Here is a 14,008-nt window from a genome sequence, read left to right as displayed (position 1 = left end):
ATTCTGAAGTTAATTAAGCAAATGCCTAACTTTCAGCATGTATATGGTCCCACTAAAGTTAAGTTTAGCTCTATAACGACTGTATAGTTTGGCTATAATGAGTGTAGCTCTGCAGTTCTTTACCTTTGAGCTTGCTTGCAAAAGAAATCACATCATGAAATCGATGTTAGTTGAGATAGCTTCACGTATGCAGGAACCAGTTGACACAGATCAGCTGGTATTGTTTTTTCTTGTGTGTGTGTGTATCCTCATAAATCTCATTCAATTTAAGGAAATTATATAAAAGCATACCAAGAAAAGAGAAATCTAGAGCACTCTGCAGATACAAAATTTGTATCTGCATTCAATCTATGATCCACAAACATGGTCCGTGGATATAAAGCAGATATCTGCATATTTGCAGGGCTCTAGAGGTATTTTCTATTGCACAAGATCCTTAGCTCACAAAAGATGATTTCTTAAAAGAGTATGGCAATTTGCACTCAGAGTAGAGACTTTTTCTACATTAACGAATTGCCAGCAATGGTCACATTGCATCAGTTTTCAGCAATTTGAAGCCCAGTGTTACACTGTATTCTCACATGCCCAGTTATGTCTTATTTATTAGTAAGGATGACCTAAATGACACTCTGAAGAAATAGCATTGGATGAGAGAGAATGCCAGTGCTGCTTCTATTTTCAGTAAATACTGCTTTTTTCATTATTCACAAGTTGTATTACATGTTGCATGGCTTCAGAGAGAGGTCTTCAAAAAGTGCTTTATTTGAGAACAAAAGATGGTGGTGATTGTCTGCCATGATGGCCACAGAGGAGATCTTCAACATGCTCTGCAAAGTATATGAGCATGAATTAGAATTATGGAAACACAAAAAAACCTTGCCAATCTATTTGATTTCCTTCAATGAATAAATTATGCAGTCTCAACGCTAGCAGGAAGCCTAAATTTTGCCTGTTGTTTTAATCTGTCTGACTGCATTCATACGTAGAATGACATGTAAAATGCCTCTAAATAATAAATTGTTAAGCCTTCATGTACCCTTTCTTTCTTGGTATCTCACATCCTGTCAATTAGACTAAAACAGCACATATTAAAACACAGGACACAAGCACAATCAGTGGGAGTTGTGTATAATGGACCATATCCTTAGCATGTGTGGATTGAAGTCAATGGGACTATGCTGATCTATACTGATGAGGCTCTGGCTCTACATACTATTTCTGAGGGAAGAACTGAGCTCATGGTGTGTAGAATTTTGGGTTGTTTTTTTTTAAGAAATAGGTGTAATCCAGCTGCTAAGGGACACTTTTTCAATGTAGTTTCAAAAGCCTCTAGCCCAACTGTTGGTGGAGATGCTAATGGCAAACATTTGTAATAAGAGTAAACATATAATCCCAATAATAGTCTCTTCAGACTTGCAGAGTGACAGCAGTATCTTTAATAATTGTTTTAAGAGGATCCTTGGCCTAAAGTTTTGCACCTAAAATTCACATTAGGCACTTACAAAAAGTGCTCTGATATTCAGAGTTCTGCAGGTTTCATTGATTTCACAGGACAAACTGGATTTCACAGTCATAGCAGGAGTTATCTCGCTGAGTATTTGTCTACAGCATTCTGGCTGCAGTGCCTGTACATCTAAGACTGGCTGTCTTAGACACTGCGAACAGGTGGTTGCCTAGGGCAACAAAATGTTTAGTTATAAGCCAGCCAGGATCTATATCCTGTAATTAAATTTTCTTTACAATCCCTCCTACTCACACCCTCTGCTGCTTCACCACTTTCTAAAGAACACGCAATAAATCCTCCTCTCAGTGTTAACCCTATCTCATCCAAACGACACATATTTGTATTTTAATACTGATCTGAGACATGTCAGTCTCTTTGGACATTTAGAACTGATGGAACACGTATAACATACAGCGAGAGGAGGGGGAATTTTCTCTGGTGAAAAGCTGGATGAACCTATAGGGTCAGGATCAGAGGCAGAGAAAGACTAAGAAACCCCTCCCTGCAAAAAATATCATGACAGGAAAAAACAAAAATGAAGATTAATGTAGTACAAAAGAACCTCAAAAATACATTTCAAAAGTACCAGAGAGAAGGAAAGATGCTGAATGAAAATGAAAGTAGGAAGAAAAATAAAGTGAAAAAAAGGATACTACGGGAAGAAGAATAGGGCCTGATGAAGTGAGGAGCTAAATTCCCTAATGATTTGAGGAGCTCAGCATCTCACAAGGTGCTCAGCATTTTACAGAACTCTTATGGAAGAAATAGTAAAGTCTGTACCATAATGCATATACACAAAGGGGCCAAATTAAGATCTCCTGGGCAGCCTGAATACTGGCATCTCCTAACTTTTGAATATTTGACTTTGCTAAATAAATAATTCTTTTGACATAGATTTTTATATATAATCATTAACATATTACCAAATATATATTATACTGCCACATATATTTTAAATATTTTTCTTGCTCAACTCACCCCAGTAGGCATGCGCAATTGCTCACAAGGCTAATTATTTAATAAATATCATTTTTCTTTTCTAAACAACTTCCTCCTGCTTGCTAAACAATTTTGTGCCACTATAATCTGAGGACTGGGACAACAATGTCCATAATTCCATGGTTCTGAATTATATTGTCGTAAACACTAGTTTGTGGCCTCAGTTCAATGAATCCAGGAGGAAGGGGTGGAGGTCGAGTATATAAGAAACTATAGGGGACAGATTCAATACTGCATCCACCTTCTGCAAGGTGCAACAGAGCAGGGATCTGTTGGAAACTGCTTACGTGTCCCTGATTCTTTGCCCCCGCCCCAATCCATGGGGCCGTTTAAACTTGTGACACTTGATATGACCTCCAAAGGACCCTGTACCAGTAGTGAGTAGCTGCAGAAGAAATTTTCATGTTCTGGCCATTCCCTGTCCTGGCTCCCAACATTCCCTTGCTGCTCCTGATGTGCCTCCTGCATTGGTTGTTGCAGGAGTGAAATCATATGAGCCAGCTCTACACCTGTTGGGGACTCTCCCATGTACGGTGGGGCACTAGAAGGGACTTGTGGGAGATTTCCACTCTTTACATTGCCTCGAGAATCTAGACTTTTCTAGAAAAGTCAACAGCAGTGCAGGTTTCATGACAGTGCCCTGTCAGTGTGCCTCAATCTTGGTCAGAAAGGAACATCTCTAAGAGTGAGAGAACCAGGAGAACCATGCCATAGAAAGGGAAAGAAAAAAAGATAAAGTAGAGAGAGCTAATTTTTTATTCTTTCTTTCTTTTTTAAAAATCCAGGGAATACATTTCAGCTTGTCAGGGAGAAAAGAAATGTGGAGTAGAGTGAAAGGTATTCTTCTCCACGTTTGGAATAAGAAAACCTCTCTGCATAATGTCTGTTTTCTCCAGTTGTTCGGAATGATCTCATACCACATATGTTTGTGTTCTTAGCCATTCAACTCATCTCTGCTCTGTTAAGAGGAACATTGATTATCTGTCGCACTGTAGCTACCATAGATAAAGCATTTTGATGAAAGAGGCTGTTCTGTTGTTTATTTCTTTTTTTAAGTAGGACTGAATGTTCAGTGCACTTCATTTTAGGGGCTCCACATATGAATGAAGATAGTACTGTGGGAATTGCTGTAGCACTGCTTGTCTAATTTGTTTTGATTAACTCAGTGCTGTCATCCAAATGAGGCTTTAGCATTTTGCTTCCTCTCACTTGAATAATGTGTGCTGGGGTAGAAAAATAGTTTTTTCTTTAAATGAAAGGCCCTATCTAATGCAATTTTCAATGTACTAATTTCTTATATTTAATACTTTAAAAAGAAGAATTTGTTTCCTTAAGATAATTAAAGTGGTTCCTCTTCATCCTTTAAAAAAATGTTTGCCTTGAATTTTGGTACTTATATTTCATGGTACAGTGTTTATTGCAGTTAATGGATGAAAAATAACCCTAGTTTATTTGGTTAACTTCAGTTGAGTTGTACCCTTGATCCAAATTTGCATTGGATTCAAGAACTCTAATTCTGATCTCACCTACACTGGCGTACTGGAGTAACTGACTTCTGATTTACTTTGATTTAAGTGAGAGCAGAAACAGATCCCAGTTGTCTTTCCCTTTTCATTGATCTGAATCTCTTGGTAGCATTTGTCATAGATGCTTTTCTTCAGGTGCCTAATCAGTCTGCAATTAGGGGTTGTTTAGAAGGGTTTTGTAATAATTATAATTTCTTGATAACATTTTTTTCATTTATACATTTTCAGAGTACAGATGAGCAACATGTCCCTCTGGTGCTTCTGTTTATACATAGTATGATTTGTAGGCTACTTATTCCCGTTCCACTACATGCATCCGACGAAGTGGGTATTCACCCACAAAAGCTCACGCTCCAATACGTCTGTTAGTCTATAAGGTGCCACAGGACTCTTTGCTGCTTTTATTCCCTTTTGTAATCTTTAACTATATGTAATAGAATAACATAAGAGTGAATTTAAATACCAGTATATAGAATAATGATGATTGCAAAATAACCTGTTTATAATATATAAACACATGGTAACATTTATAAACCTGGCAGGCACAATATGTAATATTGATGATAGAAAAACCAGAATGTGAACCTTCTGAAATTTACTACAGCAGAAAATAAATTATTTTTCCACTACTTTCAAAGAGCAAAATATGTCTCAAGTAATTTGGTCTTCCCAGTAATTAGCTTCTTGTAAGACATTCTCTCTTGAATTTCTCATTTTATGATTTGGCTCTGCAGGATTTTTGTGTTCCTAAATCTCCACTCCTTCTCTTATCTAGCGGCCTCACTGATCTGCAGACCTCAGCTGTTTCCTGCCTCTACTCTGACAGTTCCTACCTAGTTCTTAGTGAAGAATCAAATACAAAATAGAGGTGGACTGAGGAAATGATGTTCTGGATTAGATTTAGGCTAGGAGTTTGGGTTGAAATTTGCATCAACCAAAATCTTGCAATCTTTATTTCTGAGATTATGGCTGAGAATGATGAAAATCTCATAAGATAGTTGTTCTCATGACATTTTCATCATTGGGGGCTTAAAAACCAGAGAAGTAGGTTCAGATCAAGGGATTCACATTGAATTCCTTATCTAGGTTTGGATTTGAACTGTATTATGGGGAGTTATCTCAACAGTCCCTTTATGTCATTGGTTGAAATGTCTGAGGGATGGAATTCCCTGGTTGATGCCATCATCAACAATAAGAAAGTGAAAGGCACTTGTGTTTAATGGTGCTTGACAAAGTAGGGATCTCTCTTAATTAGCTTCTGCTAATTAGCCGGTTCCTATCCTTGCTGGGATCAGCCACAAGAGGGAGACATGATCACCTGTGTTATGCCTGTGTATTACACTACTTTGTTGAATGGATGCTATGTGCTCAGATAGAGTTTAAAAAGTCAGAGTGAATGCTATAGGCTTAAGTGTTGAAAGTGGGTTACTTTTAGGGTAATATATGATTATCTGAATTATTTTCAATCTGTTGCTAAATTTTGTAGGGGAAAATGAACATGGTTATTGTTTGTTTTTAAGCATTTTATCAGTGATTTTATTTATCAATTTGTGTGATAGCCATTTCCAACTGCTTCTTAAAGTTATCAAATATAAGGGGACTTGATTCCGATCTCACTTTTACACAGGTCTAATTCCAATTACTTCAATAGTGCTATCCAATATTTACACAGGAATGACATCGGAATCAGGCCCACTATGTTTAGGAGAAGGAAAACTGAAACATCTTACAAGAAAGTTTATGCAAAGCTATGGTTTTTGTATGCGTTGCACTGTTGATATTGGATTAACTTTTTCAGTAATCTCATCTGTCTTCCCTCAGTCTCAGTAAACTAGAAATATTTGGCTGCCATGCTCTTACTAACAAGTGCCTGGGTTTCATGGCTAGAGAGTGTCCAAATCTGCAGACGCTGAACATTGGCAGAGTCCCCAAGGTTACTGATGTCTGCTTGGCGAAGATAGTGAATTGTCTGAAAAAGCTAACTACACTCAATATAACTGGGCTCAATGTGGTAAGAACACTTTCATTTCTCACTGTTTTCGCATTGGTTTTAAATCGACTAGAAGCAGATTGATTGATGTATATGGTATTTGTATCAATAAATGCACACTGGTATGTGTGAAATTCTCTGTTCTTTTCCAGACAAAGTGAAGTAATTGAAGGAAAACAGCATTTTTATATAAATGTTATGGCCATTTCACCTAGTTGTGAGACATGCAAATAGCCAATTACTTTGGCTAAAAAATGTTATCAAATATAATACAAATTCAAAATTAGTTAAACCGTAAGAGAGACAGTAGCTTCTAACACTTGTCCCCTGTACAAAGCCTGAGTAGCTGAGCTTTTCACAGGTTACTTACATGGAGTTTAGAAGGGACAGATCCTCCCTCTAGTAGTGTCCCAGAGGTCTCCCTATGTCCCGGTCTGGAAGAAACAATTATAAACGGGAACACTGCACTTGCTAAAACTCATGTCTGTTTTCAAAATATCCACAGCAACTACTACAGCCTTTAGGCTACAGCAGTGTCTGCACTTACAGTGCCCTTCCTCTCCCATGTTTAGGGGTTATGGCAATTGGCTCTGGGTAGCTGATATTATCCACTGTCTTGAATTTCCTCTCTGTGTTTCTCTGTGGCACACAGTGGGTGCCTGCTGCTGTTTGGCTTTACATGACTACACAAAATTGATCAGGATTTGACTCAGTTTTTTTCTTAATAACAGAGCTAACCTTAAAACTATTGGGAAAATGTCCAACATCTCATACGTTCCTATGCTAAGCACCATAACACTTAATTTGTCACAAGGCGTGTCAGTAGGATCACACTGTTGCTGAGGAGAGGCACTAAAATGGGCAACTCTTATTGAGAGTCTACAGAACCATTCCAGGTCAATACATGTAGAGATTTTTAAACAATGACCAGGATGGTGAGAAGAGGGAGGAAGGACAGAGTTCAGTGAGTACTGCACTTGAATTCAACAGCTAAAGTGCAGAAAAACAAAATTAGAAAAATCATAAAGAAAATAAAGCAAGCTGAAATTAGAGTTGGAAAAACTTTCATTAAGAAATGTGCTCTCTGGCCATGTAGAACACCCAATTCCTTTATTTGCTACTTGGATCCCCAAGTAAATACAGGATTTAACAACATCCTGCATAAGTGAGCCAAAGCTGCTGTAGTGCTGAGATCCAAGACTTTCTATATCTTCTCATTCAGCATTGGAGGATTTAGGTCATTCACACTGACAGAGCCCTTTAGTCTCACTTGGAACCTTTCTGCTTGGAAAGAAATGCTCTTTGAACAGAGACGGCAATTTGCTATATGTATATACAGTGCCTAGCTGCCCTAAGGGAATCTGGTCAGACTGAGGCCACTAAGTGCTACCACAACACAAATGACAAATAAATTACTACTACTACTAAACGAACCTCCCCTAATCTTGTAAAGTTATCACACCACGTGTTTCATAGATGTATGTGGTGATATGGGTCCTGCTGTGTGATGGAGAACCCATGAGTCTGTACATATTATTATCATTATTATTATTATTTATTTCTGTTGTTTTTTCTATTAATTTCCTTTGTGTTCTATGAGGGCCCTGCCCACAGGAGTTTCCAGTCTCCCTTCTTCCATATGGGTGAGAGAGCAGTAAGAGCCAGCCCAGATTCCAGGGACAGGAGTTGGCTATTGGGTCCTCCAGGCCTAGGGTCCCATTCACCCTTGAAACTTGAACTAAAATGGGCATCTTCTGATTGGCTGTTGTTTATTTGTCACTCAGACATGTCTCTGTTCTAGGATGGGTTTGGTGGAAGAAGGGCAGTTTACTGTATTTACTAGGGGCAATGGAGGAGCAAGGGAGAGAGTGGGCCAGCTTAGGGCACGAAGATAAATGGGAAAACTGAAGGAAGCAGTTGGTGATTATGTCAATATATAGAATCACCAGACAGCTGTAACAGACAAAGGCTGTGAGAAGGAGATACATTATACAGGCACATCATCTATATCAGGGGTAGGCAACCTATGGCAGAGGTGCTGAAGGCGGCATGAGAGCTGATTTTCAGTGGCATTCACACTACCCGGGTCCTGGCCACCGGTCCAGGGGGCTCTGCATGTTAATTTAATTTTAAATGAAGCTTCTTAAACATTTTTAAAACCTTATTTTCTTTACATACAACAATAGTTTAGTTATATACTATAGACTTAGAGAAAGAGACCTTCTAAAAACATTAAAATGTGTTACCAGCACGCAAAACCTTACATTAGAGTGAATTAATGAAGACTCGGCACAGCACTTCTGAAAGGTTGCCGACCCCTGATCTATATAAACTCAAACCATATATATAATGGAACTAACACAATGTGTGCTTAACATCAGACTCAAACACTGTGCCTGTATATTGTATCCTCTTTTGACATGCAAGTTCTTCAAGGAGCAGAGACTATGTCTTCCTAAGAGTCTGCAGTGCCTAGCACGTTGGAGAATAATGTAAATAATAATGTTTGATAACATGACTGAAAGAATGAATTTTATTTCTTTAGCTACCACCGAATATCTCTGTGGGCTTTTGACAGACAGTTGCGCATATCTGAAAGAAATTTTTGCATTTCTTTTCCCTTTGTGTGATGCGTTCTAGGTACGAGACCGTGTTGTCCACTTTATTGTAACACAGTGTCCTAAACTGGAGTGTCTGGTTCTCAGCTCCTGCTCCCAAGTGACTGATATAAGCCTAGTGGAAATTAGCACCTACCTGCAAACAATCAGGTACAAGTTTGAAAACTAAAAGGAAACTTTTTGCAAATGAATTAGCATTTGAAGTTAAAGCATTTCTATCATTCAAAAGGGATGCTATTGGGATCATTGATATTCCAGTTAACAGAAGCTTTGTTTGGTTTGCTCACAGAAAGTATCGCAATGGTGCTGTGTAAGCCACACTGTAATTGCCCTGGATCCACAGTGCTGCTCCCATTGGATGTTACAGGTGTGGATCAAAGCAAATATGTGGCCTTTTGAGTGTAGCTCACTTAATAAAAACCTATTATTTCTACATACACACATTATGTGATTTTGATTTACAGAAGGATGTTGTCACTTGCTTTTCAAATGTATAAAACTCATGAGTCAGAATAAGAGTAACCTCTCATACTAAAAAGAGCAAACACTTTTCTGCAGTAACCAATCATAGTGCTGTAGTACTAATATGGCAAGATATGCAGCATTTAAACCAATACTGTAGAATTCTGGAATACTTTACTATAAGAGAAGCAATGTATGTAAATGTGGAAATGCTAGAAAGTTATTCAGTTAATTTGAAATTTATCTTAATTATATCATTGTATCTCTAAATACACACCTAGCTCTAATAATTCAGAAAAGAATTTAAATAAATGAATACAAGTGCAAACCTAGATAAGGATTTTACAGAATTGATTTAGGACCTGATTGAGTGAATGTGATACCAAAAAATGAATTACTGTGGATTGCAGAATTAGACCTTCCATCCCTGGAGTGAAATCTTGACTTCAGTCAGGCCAGGATCTCACCTCTTGTCTCTTTAATCTTCTGAGTGGCTCAGGCATAGGCCAGGTCCACAAAAGAGATGAAACAATGGAAGTGGCTTCTATGCATCTATCTTGGGTATCTCTATTCTGCTCACTGATGAAGTATCTAAGCACTGCTTCTGCAGACCTAATGACTATGCTGTTCAATAGGTTGGCTGAACACACAAATCACTGATAAATGTGGACATCAAATATGAAAGGAAATGTTACTTTTATATTAATCCCTTATAACACTAACATCTTCCAGGCTGTTGGCCAAATGAAATCATAGGACATGTAGATACTACATATGTCTGTAGTCATCAAATAGTTAATGATAGTTGATTGGACTACAAGGAGAATATATTCCTACAATCATTTTACAAACAACAAGATTTCACGGTACTATTTGATATAGTGATTTGGTATTAAATTAATTCTGACATAGCATATATATTGTAATACAAGACACGCCTTGGTAATTATTCCACAGTTTTAGCTCCTAATTGGTCAATTAGTAGCCTAAAATCCCATGCAGCTGAGACACAGTTGAAAGCTTCCCCAGTTTTATTATGCATCCTCGGTGAGATACTTCATAAATGAATATGCACCATCAGGTTTTGGTCTTATGGTGTAAGATTGACATTCATGAGCCATTTAGGCGTGAGGCTCACATGCAAGCCGAGTGGTTTTTGCAGTTAGAATGCAAATGGAGCAACACGCTTATAGCTTGTTAGATATAACTCTCCGTGACACCTAATTCATTTCCCATTCTAGAAATCATTATATTTGGGTTCCTAAAAGTGTTTATATATAAAAAAAGGTAGAGAGAGGGGATTACATTAGTAAATGATGCTTTTTTTAATCCAGAGGAAAACTGCCATGATGGAATAAAGAAAACCTTTTAGGTCATAACACTTTTTTTTCTTAATTTGAGCTTCCTGGGAGTAAAAGGAATGAAATATTAGTGAATTTAGAAAGGGCAGTTTTTTTAATAATCAAGCTGTTTTTTTGTTATGCTTTATGGAGTTACCTGTATATTTATTAAAAATAGTATAAATGGGTAAAGCTCTATAAATCATCCCTGAAAATGAAACTCGTACACCACTTTACACTATTGTGCCAATGTTAGACATTCCTTGGTAGTAATCTGTTCTGAAACCTACAGGTATCTTGATGTGAGTTGCTGTAAAAGGGTGACTGATGTAGGAATTCAAGCTTTGGCAGGGAGCTGCCGCCAGCTTCATTACCTTGATCTGAGCTCTACAGGAACAAGCAAGAGGGGGTAAGATATAACTTCAGCAGTTATCACCTAATACTTGGTATTCTCTCTCTCTCTCTTTTTTTTTTCCTGTCATTTTCTTCTGTGTAACAACTTCATTGTGCTTCTTTTGTAGGATTTTCAATATTCGGTATGATCATTCATTAATCATCAAAACAAACAGGAGTTACCCGTATAGTCCTTCTGTAAAGAATATATAACTGGGCATCGCTAAAATAGTGACATATGCTAATCACACTTTGTAATTATCACAGTGTTTGTTATATTCTTCACTCTAAGTGCAGGGAATACCACAAATCCATATGTGAGATAAATACTCTATCATGGTGCTGCAAACATTAAGGTTGTAATGATATTTTGCTGTGCAGAGATGTACAGACATTCAAATATTTTATGCCCATCATTACTTATGTTGGTAACAAAGTATCCTCACTATTAATTAAGTACTACAGATGAATAAGGAACATTTTAAAATGTATTGTTTAAAGTGATTACCTTGATTAAATTGATAGCCACATTAAAACCCCAGCTGCTTCATAATATCTTGCTGAAATTCTTCATATACCAAATGGTTTTAGGCTGAATCAAAATATTTGTATATTCATTTATGTGTATATATTTATATATGTTTTATATTCTTTTTATAGGACAGATAAATATCTGTATATACAAATTGCCCACGTACAAACCCACGTCGGAGATTCCTTTCTAGACACATACGTTTGGCGGTCACTCTTAGAAATATATTTTCTCTGTTTGTACATATGTGTCAGATGTATAGGAGAAAGAGTGACATGCTTGTGTGTATATTTGTGTGTGCTGGTATGTTGTTCCAGAATCTTCTATTTGCAAAGACTTCGGTCAATGTGAGAGATTTCCTCATTGAGTGTGTGGCAGTCTGTGAAAGGGTGAAAATATGCCACTCCAGTAGAGAGGAAAGGGTTAATAAGTTTCCTTGAGAAGGAGAAGTACCTGCCACACTTCAGATAAACTGTTACTTTTGGCAAGAGTGGCTGGCAGTGATGTTTTTTTAAGGATCTAGGCTGTTTAAAAGAAAAACTTTAGACCCTGGCAGGAGCACTTGCTCCTGGGAAAGAACAGACTGTGCCTGGACCCTGGCCTGTAGGACTGACATGAAGGGCAAGAGACTCTGAACATAGGGATGGTAGATTTGGTTTTGGTATGAATTCTGTAGCAGACTTTTCACACAGTGCAGTGACATCACTGTAAAAGTCTTGTGGTAGTCAGACACACTGAAGTATAGCCTCTTGAAATACAGATGGCATAAGTCCCATATTTATTTTTGTATTGCTGAGATCTATCTGGATATTGATAGCAGAATAAACCCCTTAGTGCAGGGGTTCTCAAACGGTGGGTCAGGACCCCTCTGGAGGTTGTGAGGTTATTACATAGATTATTATATGTGAGTATGCGATAGTATCCTGTTGAGGAATGAAAATCAGAACAGAACTAAATGGTACTACATTATACAGTTGCCTTGCACATAGAACCCTGACTTAGGCATAACCAACAGTTAATTACAGATGGCTAGAACAAACTAGATATTAATTGTAACCTGTGACCCACTTAGATTTGTATTTGTTTCTTCTGACTTGAAATTTAACCTCTTCTTTGCTGCCTTACCTATGTAGTACATCAGTCAAAAAATATCTTCAGTGTTACTGCATGTGTTGCATATATCCTCTTTTGAAATACTGACATTACAGTGGAACGCGGGCACTTCAACATAAGTCTGCTCCAGTTTTACTGCTGTTGATTAAACACCAAAGCCAAATGAGACATATGATAATTATTGCAGCCATTCATTACAAGTACCCTCCCATTTTAGCTTCTTGTGAAGCTTTGAAATTCTTTGCTGCTCCCTTCTCTGGTTTTCAATGTCATCACTTTAGGGACAGTTAAATATTGTTTCAGGGAGTAGTGTGTGAGGAAGACGACAGATGTGATTACAGACAGAGGACATATTTTCTTTTATAAAGGAGTAAAAAAAAAACCTCACGCAAACATGTTCTTGCTTCAACATGGCTGTATGTGCAACTGCAAGTGGAACTTGAGTGTGCTTGTTCGCACTCTTTTAACCATTTGTCCCAGAGAGTCAAGGATTTCATTATTGTATTAGAGTAGGCGATTTCATTTTCCTAAGCTGTCAATAGCTGAAGAATTTCTCTCTGTACTATAAATTGATAATGTTAATCTATTTTGACATTGTTAAAGGCAGAACACATTTTAATAGTGTGTGTTTGTCATTCCCAACTGTACAGAACCCTCTCCCCTCCTATTCACAATCACAACTTCCTTGTGGCAACTACAACAACTGCTTACATGGAAAGCATTAGGAAATTGATTATGTATGTTTAGTTTCTTTTAATGTAATGTTCCAGGTAAAACAAGGAGGGGAGAAAGAATCATATGACCAATCCCTTCTTCACAGACTAGTCTATGAGCCATTGTTTAGAAATCCCCGGGTTAGAGGACTTGGATGCCATAGGGAAGTGGCAATGGGATACAGAACCTTCCAACTCTAGGCTCTTTGGGCTCTTCATGAAATGAATTTGGCCATTGGCTGTGTGGCTATCTCACGTTGTGTAACTTACAATCTAAGAAATGTTCTGATTTGAATCCACCACCATTTGGGTTTTTTCCTTTCTTTTGTTCTTTATTTTAAACTACATTATTTTAAATTCAGTGAGAAGTTTTCAGTATATGGGGAAATCTGCAAAAACTGAATAACCTATCACGTCTAAGCTCCATTTAAAAAAGAGAGTGTTAAAAATTCAAGTTATACTTTAAGCCCAAATGGCTTAATCTTTATTCTTCATGAGATTTAATCCAGCTATCTCTGAGGGTACCTCTAGACTTTGAGCTGGAGGTGTAAATTCCAGCTCAAGGAAACATACCCATACAAGCTCTGATCGTGCTAGCGGTAAAAATAGAGTGTAGCCCTGGCAGCATGAGGGGCTAACGGCCCCAGGTATGTGCTTTGCATCTCTTACATACTTGGGATGTCTAGCTCCTCCTGTTGCTTAGGCTGTGGGGGCTATGAGAGCTAGTGCAGGTGTGTCATCTCAAATTGGAAGCTACACCTCCAGTTTGAAGTCTAGACATATCCTGAGAAAAGAGGGGCATAGAAAAAATGTCACTG

General features: G+C 37.7%; 1 protein-coding gene across 1 annotated transcript in view; it reads left to right on the top strand.

Annotated features, from left to right (window-relative positions):
- LOC123372247 overlaps nucleotides 1-14,008 on the top strand; it is an 80,716-nt gene that overhangs the window by 54,770 nt on the left and 11,938 nt on the right. The window contains exons 10-12 of the mRNA XM_045020255.1: nucleotides 5,851-6,040; nucleotides 8,660-8,787; nucleotides 10,732-10,848. Of these exons, the coding sequence (XP_044876190.1) occupies nucleotides 5,851-6,040; nucleotides 8,660-8,787; nucleotides 10,732-10,848 (435 nt within the window). The remainder of the gene's footprint in view (nucleotides 1-5,850; nucleotides 6,041-8,659; nucleotides 8,788-10,731; nucleotides 10,849-14,008) is intronic.

The sequence above is a fragment of the Mauremys mutica genome, chromosome 6 (assembly GCF_020497125.1).
Source record: "Mauremys mutica isolate MM-2020 ecotype Southern chromosome 6, ASM2049712v1, whole genome shotgun sequence".
Lineage (NCBI taxonomy): Eukaryota > Metazoa > Chordata > Testudines > Geoemydidae > Mauremys > Mauremys mutica.
The sequence above is the reverse complement of the archived record's forward strand: the minus strand, read 5'-3'. Positions and strand labels throughout refer to the sequence as shown.